The sequence below is a fragment of the Procambarus clarkii genome, chromosome 42 (genome assembly GCF_040958095.1).
Source record: "Procambarus clarkii isolate CNS0578487 chromosome 42, FALCON_Pclarkii_2.0, whole genome shotgun sequence".
Lineage (NCBI taxonomy): Eukaryota > Metazoa > Arthropoda > Malacostraca > Decapoda > Cambaridae > Procambarus > Procambarus clarkii.
Genome location: NC_091191.1, coordinates 35,811,824 through 35,829,041, shown reverse-complemented (window position 1 = coordinate 35,829,041; position 17,218 = coordinate 35,811,824). Strand labels below are relative to the sequence as shown.

Here is a 17,218-nt window from a genome sequence, read left to right as displayed (position 1 = left end):
GACCGACCTTTTAATCCCCTCGAACAAAATGGCCGGGGCCTCGGAGCGAACCTTTGAATCTCACATTTTGGAAATTTCCATATGATGGACGGGAGAAGACGATAAATGAATGAAAATATAAGGAGACGATGAGGTACTAACGAATAAAAATTGAAAAACATACTCCAGGCTAGAGCCAGCTGTCGGAAAAATTTAAAACACCCCTGCCCCAATGACGATGCATCGGGAAAAATGGAGACCCCCCCTGACCCCAATGACAGGCCTTGGGGAGAAAAAACGAATACCCCCCCCCCTGACCCCAATGATCGGCCCTGGAAAAAAAGCAAAACGGCCGGTCATTGGGGTCATTTCAACTACTAATGATGTTGCAAGAGAGAGAGATATTAAGCACCATCATTCTCAACACCATCCTTAACCGCCAAGATATAGTGAAAGATACGACAGTAATCACACGCACGGACGACCGTAGGAGGCTTCATATGCTTGGGGCTGTGTTCATTTGGGAGCTGACACCAGTAATCAACATCCAGATGTATTCGGCATCGAGAATACAACTATTTGATGGTCCTCCATTGACCCAGAGGGAAGATGTAAGACCTGGCGGACAGATAGAAGCCGGAGTCAGGGAACAGTCGCCTCACCTTACCCTTTGGCGCTCCCTACGATTAAGGAGGTTAGGTGAATCGTAAAGTGAGGGGTTTCCATACCTATAAATATCTAGGTTTCTCCTTGTAAGCCTTTTTTCTAAAACGTTACAGCCCCGCTCTTGTGCCAGGTAAGTCCACTACAGGCTCACCATAGCCTGTGCTACTTGGAACGTTTTGTTCCCAGTAGCTGAATCTTAAACAACAACAACAACCTTGTAAGCCTTGATTTCTACTTGCAACGATTCAGTTACAGCCCTGCTCCTGTGCCAGGTAAGTCCACTACGGGCTCACAATAGCCCGTGATATTTGGAACTTTTTGTTCCGAGTAGCTGTATCTAAAACAACAACTTGTAAGATCAGATCGTGCAAGATCTGTAAGCTCAGTATACCGTTGTCAGTCGAACATAGAGTGTATTCCTGAAGATGTTACATTGCTGACGAAGCGTGAGAACAATAAAATGAAAGATTAAGTGGCCTAATGTTTCTTCACTCTCCAGATGGTAGAAGCTATTTGCGTAAAATGGAAAATATTCAAATTAACAATATCTACAATGATGTTGTGTTTAATGTCATACTAAATTTAATGCCATATTAATTAATGCAATATTAATGTGTGTGTGTGTGTGTGTGTGTGTGTGTGTGTGTGTGTGTGTGTGTGTGTGTGTTGCCACCAGACGCTTGGTGTTAGCCTCATCCAACTTTGCATGATGATTGCTGATTGGTAGGTACCCAACAAGACATGGTCTGGGTAGGCAAAATTGCTCCTACGACCACTCCAGTAAAGTTAACGGCAACTCTTGCATCAGATCGACCCACTAAAATAAAATGAAACAATACAAATAAAATGTGTGCGAATAGGCATCTGGAAAAGCCCATATTGCCAGTCAGAATAACATCATACCCCTCACAAAAGACTCCCGATTTAAGATGGAAGCATTACTGCACCATTCAACACGCACTCATGCCTCGAGACATCAGACTGCAAGCATAACCCAAGGTCGAGTACGTTTTAAGAACCTTCATTTCCCAATCTCGAGTAGGCGAGGCAGAACTCCCAAGTATTCGTACACCCAGATGTATTCTCAAGGGAATAAATCAGGCCTTGGGTGAGGCGGTGGGCTGGACGAGGCACTGGGCCGGTGGGTTGGACGAGGCTCTGGGCCGGTGGGCTGGACGAGGCTCTGGGCCGGTGGGCTGGACGAGGCTCTGGGGCGGTGGGCTGGACGAGGCTCTGGGGCGGTGGGCTGGACGAGGCTCTGGGGGCGGTGGGCTGGACGAGGCTCCCGGGCGGTGGGCTGGACGAGGCTCTGGGGAGGTGGGCTGGACGAGGCTCTGGGGCGGTGGGCTGGACGAGGCTCTGGGCCGGTGGGCTGGATGAGGCTCTGGGCCGGTGGGCTGGACGAGGCTCTGGGCCGGTGGGCTGGACGAGGCTCTGGGCCGGTGGGCTGGACGAGGCTCTGGGCCGGTGGGCTGGACGAGGCTCTGGGCCGGTGGGCTGGACGGGGCTCTGGGGCGATGGGCTGGACGAGGCTCTGGGGCGGTGGGCTGGACGAGGATCTGAGGCGGTGGGCTGGACGAGGCTCTGGGCCAGTGGGCTGGACGAGGCTCTGGGGCAGTGGGCTGGACGAGGCTCTGGGGCGGTGGGCTGGACGAGGCTCTGAGGCGGTGGGCTGGACTAGGCTCTGGGGCGGTGGGCTGGACGAGGCTCTGGGCCGGTGGGCTGGACGAGGCTCTGGGCCGGTGGGCTGGACGAGGCTCCGGGGCGATGGGCTGGACGAGGCTCTGGGGCGGTGGGCTGGACGAGGATCTGAGGCGATAGGCTGGACGAGGCTCTGGGGCGGTGGGCTGGACGAGGCTCTGGGGCGGTGGGCTGGACGAGGCTCTGGGGCGGTGGGCTGGACGAGGCTCTGGGGCGGTGGGCTGGAGAAGGCTCTGGGGCGGTGGGCTGGACGAGGCTCTGGGGCTGTGGGCTGGACGAAGCTCTGAGGCGGTGGGCTGGAGAAGGCTCTCGGGCGGTGGGCTGGACGAGGCTCTGGGGCGGTGGGCTGGACGAGGCTCTGGGGCGGTGGGCTGGACGAGGCTCTCGGGCGGTGGGCTGGACGAGGCTCTGGGGCGGTTTGCTGGACGAGGCTCTGGGGCGGTGGGCTGGACGAGGCTCTCAGGCGGTGGGCTGGACGAGGCTCTGGGGAGGTGGGCTGGACGAGGCTCTGGGGCGGTGGGCTGGACGAGGCTCTGGGGCGGTGGGCTGGACGAGGCTCATGGGCGGTGGGCTGGACGAGGCTCTGGGGCGGTGGGCTGGACGAGGCTCTGGGGCGGTGGGCTGGACGAGGCTCTCGGGCGGTGGGCTAGACGAGGCTCTGGGGAGGTGGGCTGGACGAGGCTCTGCATGGGGAGGTGGGCTGGACGAGGCTCTGGGGCGGTGGGCTGGACGAGGCGTTGGGGTGGTGGGCTGGACAAGGCTCTCGGACGGTGGGCTGGATGAGGCTCTGGGGCGGTGGGCTGGACGAGGCTCTGGGGCGGTGGGCTGGACGAGGCTCTGGGGCGGTGGGCTGGACGAGGCTCTGGGGCGGTGGGCTGGACGAAGCTCTGGGGCGGTGGGCTGGACGAGCCTCTCGGACGGTGGGCTGGATGAGGCTCTGGGGCGGTGGGCTGGACGAGGCTCTGGGGCGGTGGGCTGGACGAGGCTCTGGGGCGGTGGGCTGGACGAGGCTCTGGGGCGGTGGGCTGGAGAAGGCTCTGGGGCGGTGGGCTGGACGAGGGTCTGGGGCGGTGGGCTGGACGAAGCTCTGGGGCGGTGGGCTGGAGAAGGTTCTGGGGCGGTGGGCTGGACGAGGCGCTTGGGCGGTGGGCTGGACGAGGCTCTGGGGCGGAGGGCTGGACGAGGCTCTCGGGCGGTGGGCTAGACGAGGCTCTGGGGAGGTGGGCTGGACGAGGCTCTGGGGAGGTGGGCTGAATGAGGCTCTGGGGCGGTGGGCTGGACGAGGCGCTGGGGTGGTGGGCTGGACGAGGCTCTCGGACGGTGGGCTGAATGAGGCTCTGGGGCGGTGGGCTGGACGAGGCTCTGGGGCGGTGGGCTGGACGAGGCTCTGGGGCGGTGGGCTGGACAAGGCTCTGGGGCGGTGGGCTAGACGAGGCTCTCGGACGGTGGGCTGGATGAGGCTCTGGGGCGGTGGGCTGGACGAGGCTCTGGGGCGGTGGGCTGGACGAGGCTCTGGGGCGGTGGGCTGGACGAGGCTCTGAGGTGGTGGGCTGGACAAGGCTCTGAGGCGGTGGGCTGGACGAGGCTCTGGGGCGGTGGGCTGGACAAGGCTCTGGGGCGGTGGGCTGGACGAGGCTCTGGGGCGGTGGGCTGGACGAGGCTCTGGGGCGGTGGGCTGGACGAGGCTCTGGGGCGGTGGGCTGGAGAAGGCTCTGGGGCGGTGGGCTGGACGAGGCTCTGGGGCGGTGGGCTGGACGAAGCTCTGGGGCGGTGGGCTGGAGAAGGCTCTGGGGCGGTGGGCTGGACGAGGCGCTGGGGCGGTGGGCTGGACGAGGCTCTCGGACGGTGGGCTGGATGAGGCTCTGTGGCGGTGGGCTGGACGAGGCTCTGGGGCGGTGGGCTGGACGAGGCTCTGGGGCGGTGAGCTGGACGAAGCTCTGGGGCGGTGGGCTGGACGAGGCTCTGGGGCGGTGGGCTGGACGAGGCTCTGGGGCGGTGGGCTGGACGAGGCTCTGAGGTGGTGGGCTGGACAAGGCTCTGAGGCGGTGGGCTGGACGAGGCTCTGGGGCGGTGGGCTGGACAAGGCTCTGGGGCGGTGGGCTGAACGAGGCTCTGGGGCGGTGGGCTGGACGAGGCTCTGAGGCGGTGGGCTGGACTAGGCTCTGGGGCGGTGGGCTGGACGAGGCTCTGGGCCGGTGGGCTGGACGAGGCTCTGGGCCGGTGGGCTGGACGAGGCTCCGGGGCGATGGGCTGGACGAGGCTCTGGGGCGGTGGGCTGGACGAGGATCTGAGGCGGTGGGCTGGACGAGGCTCTGGGGCGGTGGGCTGGACGAGGCTCTGGGGCGGTGGGCTGGACGAGGCTCTGGGCCGGTGGGCTGGACGAGGCTCCGGGGCGATGGGCTGGACGAGGCTCTGGGGCGGTGGGCTGGACGAGGATCTGAGGCGGTGGGCTGGACGAGGCTCTGGGGCGGTGGGCTGGGCTAGGCTCTGGGGCGGTGGGCTGGACGAGGCTCTGGGGCGGTGGGCTGGACGAGGCTCTGGGGCGGTAGGCGGGAGAAGGCTCTGGGGCGGTGGGCTGGACGAGGCTGTGGGGCGGTGGGCTGGAGAAGGCTCTGGGGCGGTGGGCTAGACGAGGCTCTGGGGCGGTGGGCTGGACGAGGCTCTGGGGCGGTGGGCTGGAGAAGGCTCTGGGGCGGTGGGCTGGACGAGGCTCTGGGCCTGTGGGCTGGACGAAGCTCTGAGGCGGTGGGCTGGAGAAGGCTCTCGGGCGGTGGGCTGGACGAGGCTCTGGGGCGGTGGGCTGGACGAGGCTCTGGGGCGGTGGGCTGGACGAGGCTCTGGGGCGGTGGGCTGGACGAGGCTCTGGGGCGGTTTGCTGGACGAGGCGGTGGGCTGGACGAGGCTCTGGGGCGGTGGGCTGGACGAGGCTCTGGGGCGGTGGGCTGGACGAGGCTCTGGGGAGGTGGGCTGGACGAGGCTCTGGGGCGGTGGGCTGGACGAGGCTCTGGGGCGGTGGGCTGGACGAGGCTCATGGGCGGTGGGCTGGACGAGGCTCTGGGGCGGTGGGCTGGACGAGGCTCTGGGGCGGTGGGCTGGACGAGGCTCTCGGGCGGTGGGCTAGACGAGGCTCTGGGGAGGTGGGCTGGACGAGGCTCTCGGACGGTGGGCTGGATGAGGCTCTGGGGCGGTGGGCTGGACGAGGCTCTGGGGCGGTGGGCTGGACGAGGCTCTGGGGCGGTGGGCTGGACGAGGCTCTGGGGCGGTGGGCTGGACGAGGCTCTGGGGCGGTGGGCTGGACGAGGCTCTCGGACGGTGGGCTGGATGAGGCTCTGGGGCGGTGGGCTGGACGAGGCTCTGGGGCGGTGGGCTGGACGAGGCTCTGGGGCGGTGGGCTGGACGAGGCTCTGGGGCGGTGCGCTGGAGAAGGCTCTGGGGCGGTGGGCTGGACGAGGCTCTGGGGCGGTGGGCTGGACGAAGCTCTGGGGCGGTGGGCTGGAGAAGGTTCTGGGGCGGTGGGCTGGACGAGGCGCTTGGGCGGTGGGCTGGACGAGGCTCTGGGGCGGTGGGCTGGACGAGGCTCTCGGGCGGTGGGCTAGACGAGGCTCTGGGGAGGTGGGCTGGACGAGGCTCTGGGGAGGTGGGCTGGATGAGGCTCTGGGGCGGTGGGCTGGACGAGGCGCTGGGGTGGTGGGCTGGACGAGGCTCTCGGACGGTGGTCTGGATGAGGCTCTGGGGCGGTGGGCTGGACGAGGCTCTGGGGCGGTGGGCTGGACGAGGCTCTGGGGCGGTGGGCTGGACGAGGCTCTGGGGCGGTGGGCTGGACGAGGCTCTCGGACGGTGGGCTGGATGAGGCTCTGGGGCGGTGGGCTGGACGAGGCTCTGGGGCGGTGGGCTGGACGAGGCTCTGGGGCGGTGGGCTGGACGAGGCTCTGGGGCGGTGGGCTGGAGAAGGCTCTGGGGCGGTGGGCTGGACGAGGCTCTGGGGCGGTGGGCTGGACGAAGCTCTGGGGCGGTGGGCTGGAGAAGGCTCTGGGGCGGTGGGCTGGACGAGGCGCTGGGGCGGGGGGCTGGACGAGGCTCTCGGACGGTGGGCTGGATGAGGCTCTGTGGCGGTGGGCTGGACGAGGCTCTGGGGCGGTGGGCTGGACGAGGCTCTGGGGCGGTGAGCTGGACGAAGCTCTGGGGCGGTGGGCTAGACGAGGCTCTGGGGCGGTGGGCTGGACGAGGCTCTGGGGCGGTGGGCTGGACGAGGCTCTGAGGTGGTGGGCTGGACAAGGCTCTGAGGCGGTGGGCTGGACGAGGCTCTGGGGCGGAGGGCTGGACGAGGCTCTGGGGCGGTAGGCTGGACGAGGCTCTCGGGCGGTGGGCTAGACGAGGCTCTGGGGAGGTGGGCTGGACGAGGCTCTGCATGGGGAGGTGGGCTGGACGAGGCTCTGGGGCGGTGGGCTGGACGAGGCGTTGGGGTGGTGGGCTGGACAAGGCTCTCGGACGGTGGGCTGGATGAGGCTCTGGGGCGGTGGGCTGGACGAGGCTCTGGGGCGGTGGGCTGGACGAGGCTCTGGGGCGGTAGGCGGGAGAAGGCTCTGGGGCGGTGGGCTGGACGAGGCTGTGGGGCGGTGGGCTGGAGAAGGCTCTGGGGCGGTGGGCTAGACGAGGCTCTGGGGCGGTGGGCTGGAGAAGGCTCTGGGGCGGTGGGCTGGACGAGGCTCTGGGGCTGTGGGCTGGACGAAGCTCTGAGGCGGTGGGCTGGAGAAGGCTCTCGGGCGGTGGGCTGGACGAGGCTCTGGGGCGGTGGGCTGGACGAGGCTCTGGGGCGGTGGGCTGGACGAGGCTCTGGGGCGGTGGGCTGGACGAGGCTCTGGGGCGGTTTGCTGGACGAGGCTCTGGGGCGGTGGGCTGGACGAGGCTCTCAGGCGGTGGGCTGGACGAGGCTCTGGGGAGGTGGGCTGGACGAGGCTCTGGGGCGGTGGGCTGGACGAGGCTCTGGGGCGGTGGGCTGGACGAGGCTCATGGGCGGTGGGCTGGACGAGGCTCTGGGGCGGTGGGCTGGACGAGGCTCTGGGGCGGTGGGCTGGACGAGGCTCTCGGGCGGTGGGCTAGACGAGGCTCTGGGGAGGTGGGCTGGACGAGGCTCTGCATGGGGAGGTGGGCTGGACGAGGCTCTGGGGCGGTGGGCTGGACGAGGCGTTGGGGTGGTGGGCTGGACAAGGCTCTCGGACGGTGGGCTGGATGAGGCTCTGGGGCGGTGGGCTGGACGAGGCTCTGGGGCGGTGGGCTGGACGAGGCTCTGGGGCGGTGGGCTGGACGAGGCTCTGGGGCGGTGGGCTGGACGAAGCTCTGGGGCGGTGGGCTGGACGAGCCTCTCGGACGGTGGGCTGGATGAGGCTCTGGGGCGGTGGGCTGGACGAGGCTCTGGGGCGGTGGGCTGGACGAGGCTCTGGGGCGGTGGGCTGGACGAGGCTCTGGGGCGGTGGGCTGGAGAAGGCTCTGGGGCGGTGGGCTGGACGAGGGTCTGAGGCGGTGGGCTGGACGAAGCTCTGGGGCGGTGGGCTGGAGAAGGTTCTGGGGCGGTGGGCTGGACGAGGCGCTTGGGCGGTGGGCTGGACGAGGCTCTGGGGCGGTGGGCTGGACGAGGCTCTCGGGCGGTGGGCTAGACGAGGCTCTGGGGAGGTGGGCTGGACGAGGCTCTGGGGAGGTGGGCTGGATGAGGCTCTGGGGCGGTGGGCTGGACGAGGCGCTGGGGTGGTGGGCTGGACGAGGCTCTCGGACGGTGGGCTGAATGAGGCTCTGGGGCGGTGGGCTGGACGAGGCTCTGGGGCGGTGGGCTGGACAAGGCTCTGGGGCGGTGGGCTGGACAAGGCTCTGGGGCGGTGGGCTAGACGAGGCTCTCGGACGGTGGGCTGGATGAGGCTCTGGGGCGGTGGGCTGGACGAGGCTCTGGGGAGGTGGGCTGGACGAGGCTCTGGGGCGGTGGGCTGGACGAGGCTCTGAGGTGGTGGGCTGGACAAGGCTCTGAGGCGGTGGGCTGGACGAGGCTCTGGGGCGGTGGGCTGGACAAGGCTCTGGGGCGGTGGGCTGAACGAGGCTCTGGGGCGGTGGGCTGGACGAGGCTCTGGGGCGGTGGGCTGGACGAGGCTCTGGGGCGGTGGGCTGGACGAGGCTCTGGGGCGGTGGGCTGGAGAAGGCTCTGGGGCGGTGGGCTGGACGAGGCTCTGGGGCGGTGGGCTGGACGAAGCTCTGGGGCGGTGGGCTGGAGAAGGCTCTGGGGCGGTGGGCTGGACGAGGCGCTGGGGCGGTGGGCTGGACGAGGCTCTCGGACGGTGGGCTGGATGAGGCAATGTGGCGGTGGGCTGGACGAGGCTCTGGGGCGGTGGGCTGGACGAGGCTCTGGGGCGGTGAGCTGGACGAAGCTCTGGGGCGGTGGGCTAGACGAGGCTCTGGGGCGGTGGGCTGGACGAGGCTCTGGGGCGGTGGGCTGGACGAGGCTCTGAGGTGGTGGGCTGGACAAGGCTCTGAGGCGGTGGGCTGGACGAGGCTCTGGGGCGGTGGGCTGGACAAGGCTCTGGGGCGGTGGGCTGGACGAGGCTCTGGGGCGGTGGGCTGGACGAGGCTCTGAGGCGGTGGGCTGGACTAGGCTCTGGGGCGGTGGGCTGGACGAGGCTCTGGGCCGGTGGGCTGGACGAGGCTCTGGGCCGGTGGGCTGGACGAGGCTCCGGGGCGATGGGCTGGACGAGGCTCTGGGGCGGTGGGCTGGACGAGGATCTGAGGCGGTGGGCTGGACGAGGCTCTGGGGCGGTGGGCTGGACGAGGCTCTGGGCCGGTGGGCTGGACGAGGCTCTGGGCCGGTGGGCTGGACGAGGCTCCGGGGCGATGGGCTGGACGAGGCTCTGGGGCGGTGGGCTGGACGAGGATCTGAGGCGGTGGGCTGGACGAGGCTCTGGGGCGGTGCGCTGGAGAAGGCTCTGGGGCGGTGGGCTGGACGAGGCTCTGGGGCGGTGGGCTGGACGAAGCTCTGGGGCGGTGGGCTGGAGAAGGTTCTGGGGCGGTGGGCTGGACGAGGCGCTTGGGCGGTGGGCTGGACGAGGCTCTGGGGCGGTGGGCTGGACGAGGCTCTCGGGCGGTGGGCTAGACGAGGCTCTGGGGAGGTGGGCTGGACGAGGCTCTGGGGAGGTGGGCTGGATGAGGCTCTGGGGCGGTGGGCTGGACGAGGCGCTGGGGTGGTGGGCTGGACGAGGCTCTCGGACGGTGGTCTGGATGAGGCTCTGGGGCGGTGGGCTGGACGAGGCTCTGGGGCGGTGGGCTGGACGAGGCTCTGGGGCGGTGGGCTGGACGAGGCTCTGGGGCGGTGGGCTGGACGAGGCTCTCGGACGGTGGGCTGGATGAGGCTCTGGGGCGGTGGGCTGGACGAGGCTCTGGGGCGGTGGGCTGGGCGAGGCTCTGGGGCGGTGGGCTGGACGAGGCTCTGGGGCGGTGGGCTGGAGAAGGCTCTGGGGCGGTGGGCTGGACGAGGCTCTGGGGCGGTGGGCTGGACGAAGCTCTGGGGCGGTGGGCTGGAGAAGGCTCTGGGGCGGTGGGCTGGACGAGGCGCTGGGGCGGGGGGCTGGACGAGGCTCTCGGACGGTGGGCTGGATGAGGCTCTGTGGCGGTAGGCTGGACGAGGCTCTGGGGCGGTGGGCTGGACGAGGCTCTGGGGCGGTGAGCTGGACGAAGCTCTGGGGCGGTGGGCTAGGCGAGGCTCTGGGGCGGTGGGCTGGACGAGGCTCTGGGGCGGTGGGCTGGACGAGGCTCTGAGGTGGTGGGCTGGACAAGGCTCTGAGGCGGTGGGCTGGACGAGGCTCTGGGGCGGTGGGCTGGACGAGGCTCTGGGGCGGTGGGCTGGACGAGGCTCTCGGGCGGTGGGCTAGACGAGGCTCTGGGGAGGTGGGCTGGACGAGGCTCTGCATGGGGAGGTGGGCTGGACGAGGCTCTGGGGCGGTGGGCTGGACGAGGCGTTGGGGTGGTGGGCTGGACAAGGCTCTCGGACGGTGGGCTGGATGAGGCTCTGGGGCGGTGGGCTGGACGAGGCTCTGGGGCGGTGGGCTGGACGAGGCTCTGGGGCGGTAGGCGGGAGAAGGCTCTGGGGCGGTGGGCTGGACGAGGCTGTGGGGCGGTGGGCTGGAGAAGGCTCTGGGGCGGTGGGCTAGACGAGGCTCTGGGGCGGTGGGCTGGAGAAGGCTCTGGGGCGGTGGGCTGGACGAGGCTCTGGGGCTGTGGGCTGGACGAAGCTCTGAGGCGGTGGGCTGGAGAAGGCTCTCGGGCGGTGGGCTGGACGAGGCTCTGGGGCGGTGGGCTGGACGAGGCTCTGGGGCGGTGGGCTGGACGAGGCTCTGGGGCGGTGGGCTGGACGAGGCTCTGGGGCGGTTTGCTGGACGAGGCTCTGGGGCGGTGGGCTGGACGAGGCTCTCAGGCGGTGGGCTGGACGAGGCTCTGGGGAGGTGGGCTGGACGAGGCTCTGGGGCGGTGGGCTGGACGAGGCTCTGGGGCGGTGGGCTGGACGAGGCTCAGGGGCGGTGGGCTGGACGAGGCTCTGGGGCGGTGGGCTGGACGAGGCTCTGGGGCGGTGGGCTGGACGAGGCTCTCGGGCGGTGGGCTAGACGAGGCTCTGGGGAGGTGGGCTGGACGAGGCTCTGCATGGGGAGGTGGGCTGGACGAGGCTCTGGGGCGGTGGGCTGGACGAGGCGTTGGGGTGGTGGGCTGGACAAGGCTCTCGGACGGTGGGCTGGACGAGGCTCTCGGACGGTGGGCTGAATGAGGCTCTGGGGCGGTGGGCTGGACGAGGCTCTGGGGCGGTGGGCTGGACGAGGCTCTGGGGCGGTGGGCTGGACAAGGCTCTGGGGCGGTGGGCTAGACGAGGCTCTCGGACGGTGGGCTGGATGAGGCTCTGGGGCGGTGGGCTGGACGAGGCTCTGGGGCGGTGGGCTGGACGAGGCTCTGGGGCGGTGGGCTGGACGAGGCTCTGAGGTGGTGGGCTGGACAAGGCTCTGAGGCGGTGGGCTGGACGAGGCTCTGGGGCGGTGGGCTGGACAAGGCTCTGGGGCGGTGGGCTGAACGAGGCTCTGGGGCGGTGGGCTGGACGAGGCTCTGGGGCGGTGGGCTGGACGAGGCTCTGGGGCGGTGGGCTTGACGAGGCTCTGGGGCGGTGGGCTGGAGAAGGCTCTGGGGCGGTGGGCTGGACGAGGCTCTGGGGCGGTGGGCTGGACGAGGCTCTGGGGCGGTGGGCTGGAGAAGGCTCTGGGGCGGTGGGCTGGACGAGGCGCTGGGGCGGTGGGCTGGACGAGGCTCTCGGACGGTGGGCTGGATGAGGCTCTGTGGCGGTGGGCTGGACGAGGCTCTGGGGCGGTGGGCTGGACGAGGCTCTGGGGCGGTGAGCTGGACGAAGCTCTGGGGCGGTGGGCTAGACGAGGCTCTGGGGCGGTGGGCTGGACGAGGCTCTGGGGCGGTGGGCTGGACGAGGCTCTGAGGTGGTGGGCTGGACAAGGCTCTGAGGCGGTGGGCTGGACGAGGCTCTGGGGCGGTGGGCTGGACAAGGCTCTGGGGCGGTGGGCTGAACGAGGCTCTGGGGCGGTGGGCTGGACGAGGCTCTGAGGCGGTGGGCTGGACTAGGCTCTGGGGCGGTGGGCTGGACGAGGCTCTGGGCCGGTGGGCTGGACGAGGCTCTGGGCCGGTGGGCTGGACGAGGCTCCGGGGCGATGGGCTGGACGAGGCTCTGGGGCGGTGGGCTGGACGAGGATCTGAGGCGGTGGGCTGGACGAGGCTCTGGGGCGGTGGGCTGGGCGAGGCTCTGGGGCGGTGGGCTGGACGAGGCTCTGGGGCGGTGGGCTGGACGAGGCTCTGGGGCGGTAGGCGGGAGAAGGCTCTGGGGCGGTGGGCTGGACGAGGCTGTGGGGCGGTGGGCTGGAGAAGGCTCTGGGGCGGTGGGCTAGACGAGGCTCTGGGGCGGTGGGCTGGACGAGGCTCTGGGGCGGTGGGCTGGAGAAGGCTCTGGGGCGGTGGGCTGGACGAGGCTCTGGGCCTGTGGGCTGGACGAAGCTCTGAGGCGGTGGGCTGGAGAAGGCTCTCGGGCGGTGGGCTGGACGAGGCTCTGGGGCGGTGGGCTGGACGAGGCTCTGGGGCGGTGGGCTGGACGAGGCTCTGGGGCGGTGGGCTGGACGAGGCTCTGGGGCGGTTTGCTGGACGAGGCGGTGGGCTGGACGAGGCTCTGGGGCGGTGGGCTGGACGAGGCTCTGGGGCGGTGGGCTGGACGAGGCTCTGGGGCGGTTTGCTGGACGAGGCGGTGGGCTGGACGAGGCTCTGGGGCGGTGGGCTGGACGAGGCTCTGGGGCGGTGGGCTGGACGAGGCTCTGGGGAGGTGGGCTGGACGAGGCTCTGGGGCGGTGGGCTGGACGAGGCTCTGGGGCGGTGGGCTGGACGAGGCTCATGGGCGGTGGGCTGGACGAGGCTCTGGGGCGGTGGGCTGGACGAGGCTCTGGGGCGGTGGGCTGGACGAGGCTCTCGGGCGGTGGGCTAGACGAGGCTCTGGGGAGGTGGGCTGGACGAGGCTCTCGGACGGTGGGCTGGATGAGGCTCTGGGGCGGTGGGCTGGACGAGGCTCTGGGGCGGTGGGCTGGACGAGGCTCTGGGGCGGTGGGCTGGACGAGGCTCTGGGGCGGTGGGCTGGACGAGGCTCTGGGGCGGTGGGCTGGACGAGGCTCTCGGACGGTGGGCTGGATGAGGCTCTGGGGCGGTGGGCTGGACGAGGCTCTGGGGCGGTGGGCTGGACGAGGCTCTGGGGCGGTGGGCTGGACGAGGCTCTGGGGCGGTGCGCTGGAGAAGGCTCTGGGGCGGTGGGCTGGACGAGGCTCTGGGGCGGTGGGCTGGACGAAGCTCTGGGGCGGTGGGCTGGAGAAGGTTCTGGGGCGGTGGGCTGGACGAGGCGCTTGGGCGGTGGGCTGGACGAGGCTCTGGGGCGGTGGGCTGGACGAGGCTCTCGGGCGGTGGGCTAGACGAGGCTCTGAGGAGGTGGGCTGGACGAGGCTCTGGGGAGGTGGGCTGGATGAGACTCTGGGGCGGTGGGCTGGACGAGGCGCTGGGGTGGTGGGCTGGACGAGGCTCTCGGACGGTGGTCTGGATGAGGCTCTGGGGCGGTGGGCTGGACGAGGCTCTGGGGCGGTGGGCTGGACGAGGCTCTGGGGCGGTGGGCTGGACGAGGCTCTGGGGCGGTGGGCTGGACGAGGCTCTCGGACGGTGGGCTGGATGAGGCTCTGGGGCGGTGGGCTGGACGAGGCTCTGTGGCGGTGGGCTGGACGAGGCTCTGGGGCGGTGGGCTGGACGAGGCTCTGGGGCGGTGGGCTGGAGAAGGCTCTGGGGCGGTGGGCTGGACGCGGCTCTGGGGCGGTGGGCTGGACGAAGCTCTGGGGCGGTGGGCTGGAGAAGGCTCTGGGGCGGTGGGCTGGACGAGGCGCTGGGGCGGGGGGCTGGACGAGGCTCTCGGACGGTGGGCTGGATGAGGCTCTGTGGCGGTGGGCTGGACGAGGCTCTGGGGCGGTGGGCTGGACGAGGCTCTGGGGCGGTGAGCTGGACGAAGCTCTGGGGCGGTGGGCTAGACGAGGCTCTGGGGCGGTGGGCTGGACGAGGCTCTGGGGCGGTGGGCTGGACGAGGCTCTGAGGTGGTGGGCTGGACAAGGCTCTGAGGCGGTGGGCTGGACGAGGCTCTGGGGCGGTGGGCTGGACGAGGCTCTGGGGCGGTGGGCTGAACGAGGCTCTGGGGCGGTGGGCTGGACGAGGCTCTGGGGCGGTGGGCTGGAGAAGGCTCTGGGGCGGTGGGCTGGACGAGGCTCTGGGGCGGTGGGCTGGACGAAGCTCTGGGGCGGTGGGCTGGAGAAGGCTCTGGGGCGGTGGGCTGGACGAGGCGCTGGGGCGGGGGGCTGGACGAGGCTCTCGGACGGTGGGCTGGATGAGGCTCTGTGGCGGTGGGCTGGACGAGGCTCTGGGGCGGTGGGCTGGACGAGGCTCTGGGGCGGTGAGCTGGACGAAGCTCTGGGGCGGTGGGCTAGACGAGGCTCTGGGGCGGTGGGCTGGACGAGGCTCTGGGGCGGTGGGCTGGACGAGGCTCTGAGGTGGTGGGCTGGACAAGGCTCTGAGGCGGTGGGCTGGACGAGGCTCTGGGGCGGTGGGCTGGACAAGGCTCTGGGGCGGTGGGCTGAACGAGGCTCTGGGGCGGTGGGCTGGACGAGGCTCTGAGGCGGTTTGCTGGACGAGGCTCTGGGGCGGTGGGCTGGAGAAGGCTCTGGGGCGGTGGGCTGGACGAGGCTCTCGGACGGTGGGCTGGATGAGGCTCTGTGGCGGTGGGCTGGACGAGGCTCTGGGGCGGTGGGCTGGACGAGGCTCTGGGGCGGTGGGCTGGACGAAGCTCTGGGGCGGTGGGCTAGACGAGGCTCTGGGGCGGTGGGCTGGACGAGGCTCTGAGGCGGTGGGCTGGACAAGGCTCTGAGGCGGTGGGCTGGACGAGGCTCTGGGGCGGTTGGCTGGACAAGGCTCTGGGGCGGTGGGCTGAACGAGGCTCTGGGGCGGTGGGCTGGACGAGGCTCTGAGGCGGTGGACTGGACGAGGCTCTGGGGCGGTGGGCTGGACGAGGCTCTGAGGCGGTGGGCTGGACGAGGCTCTGGGGCGGTGGGCTGGACAATCGAGGCTCTGGTTGGCTGGACGAGGCTTTTGGGCTGATGTGTAGGGAAGCGAAGGCAGAGAGAATTAATTTTATTAGAAGCATATCACGTGCGGACATACAAGCGAGGTAAAACGCCGGGCAGCTATCTCTGGCCAAGTCTTCGCTGCATCTCGTGGGAAAACGCCCGGAGTAAAAGTGTTTGGGCTGCGTTAGGACACGGGTATAATGTTTGTTTAGGCGGGAGTAAAGTGCTCCTACGCGGCGCACTAAGAAGGTGAGCAGACTGATGGCAACACCTCGCGGCGGCTCTCCACACTGCGGCGAAAGTGTATAGTTCTTTTTTGTGATTATTATTACTGTTTTCTTTATTGTTATTATCGTCGATTCTTTTACTCTTCTTTTGTATTAGTTTCTGGACGATCTGTCCGGCATTGCTCATCGCATTATATATAAACTTGGAACACTTGCTTGTGAGTGTGTGCTCATGAAACGAAATTAGTTTGCAGTCTCCGTGGTGTAGTGGTAAGACACTCGCCTGGCGTTCCGCGAGCGCTATGTCATGGGTTCGTATCCTGGCCGGGGAGGATTTACTGGGCGCAATTCCTTAACTGTAGCCTCTGTTTAACGCAACAGTAAAATGTGTACTTGGATGAAAAAACGATTCTTCGCGGCAGGGGATCGTATTCCAGGGACCATAGGATTAAGGACTTGCCCGAAACGCTACGCGTACTAGTGGCTGTACAAGAATGTAACAACTCTTGTATATATCTCAAAAAAAAAAAAAAATTATTTGTTGATATTGGCCAATGTTGCCAAATTCGGTGTCGTTTTGGAAACAAATTTTGTGTTAAGTAGCGGGTCTTCATGTCTGCTCGACGACGCCACAATGGATATGGAGACTTTCTACGAACTCTTAATTCAAAGGAAAAAATGTTCTTGAAGATAGTTTTCAAATATTTTAGGGATTTCTCACGAATTTTGATTTACTATTTAGTCACACTACGTCTTTTGACCACAACCCCTGAGAAACAGTATGTCTCATGACCACAACCCCTGAGAAACAGTATGTCTCGTGACCACAACCCCTGAGAAACAGTATGTCTCGTGACTACAACCCCTAAGAAACAGTATGTCTCGTGACTACAACCCCTAAGAAACAGTATGTCTCGTGACTACAACCCCTAAGAAACAGTATGTCTCGTGACTACAACCCCTAAGAAACAGTATGTCTCTTGACCACAACCCCTGAGAAACAGTATGTCTCGTGACCACAACCCCTAAGAAACAGTATGTCTCGTGACCACAACCCTTGAGAAACAGTATGTCTCGTGACCACAGCCCTTGAGAAACAGTATGTCTCTTGACCACAACCCCCTGAGAAGCAGTATGTCTCTTGACTACAACCCCCTGAGAAACAGTATGTCTGATTATCACAACCGCTGAGAAACAGTATGTCTCGTGACCACAACCCCTAAGAAACAGTATGTCTCGTGACCACAACCCTTGAGAAACAGTATGTCTCGTGACCACAACCCTTGAGAAACAGTATGTCTCTTGACCACAACCCCCTGAGAAGCAGTATGTCTCATGACAACAACCCCCTGAGAAACAGTATGTCTCATGACCAAAATTTCTGAGAAACAGTATGTCTCTTGATCACAACCCCTAAGAAACATTATGTCTCATGACCACAACCCCCTGAGAATCAGTATGTTTCATAACCACAACCCCCTGAGAAACAGTATGTCTCTTGACCACAATCCCTGAGAAACAGTATGTCTCATGACCATAACCCCTGAGAAACAGTATGTCTCTTGTCCACAATTCCTGAGAAACAGTATGTATCGTGACCACAACCCTTGAGAAACAGTATGTCTCTTGTCCACATCCCCTGAGAAACAGTATGTCTGTTGACCAAAACCCCGGAGAAACAGTATGTCTCTTGACCACATCTATTGAGAAACAATGTCTCATAATCATTTCATCTAATGTACCTGTTCACCTAACAGTAAATAGGTACCTGGGAGTTAGACAACTTCTACGGGCTGCTTCCTGGGGGGGGGGGGGGTAACAAAAAGGAGGTCTTTTCTAGGACCGGGCCGCGGGGACGCTAAGCCCCGAAATCATCTCAAGTAAACCTCAAGATAACTGCCCCTATAATTTTAAATCACCATAATAATATATTTTCCG

At 66.7% G+C, this 17,218-nt stretch overlaps 1 protein-coding gene across 1 annotated transcript; it reads right to left on the bottom strand.

The window, feature by feature from the left end:
• Positions 1 to 10,071: 10,071 nt before the first annotated feature.
• LOC138373537 (uncharacterized) lies at positions 10,072 to 15,467 on the bottom strand. The gene is made up of 3 exons (XM_069339755.1): positions 15,386 to 15,467; positions 14,220 to 15,080; positions 10,072 to 10,712 (listed from the first exon to the last, which is right to left on the bottom strand). Exons 1-3 carry the CDS (start codon positions 15,465 to 15,467, stop codon positions 10,072 to 10,074), a joined length of 1,584 nt encoding a protein of 527 aa, XP_069195856.1.
• Between the last annotated feature and the right edge of the window lie 1,751 nt (positions 15,468 to 17,218).

Excerpts from the sequence above, each read along its gene's own strand:
- LOC138373537 (XM_069339755.1), bottom strand. The coding sequence starts at position 15,467 with ATGAGCAATGCCGGACAGATCGTCCAGAAACTAATACAAAAGAAGAGT. Across the intron at positions 15,081-15,385 it reads TAATAACAATAAAGAAAACA|CCCAAAAGCCTCGTCCAGCC; the intron begins GTAATAATAATC and ends CCTACACATCAG. Across the intron at positions 10,713-14,219 it reads GCCCACCGCCCCAGAGCTTC|AGCCTCGTCCAGCCCACCGC; the intron begins GTCCAGCCCACC and ends CCACCGCCCCAG.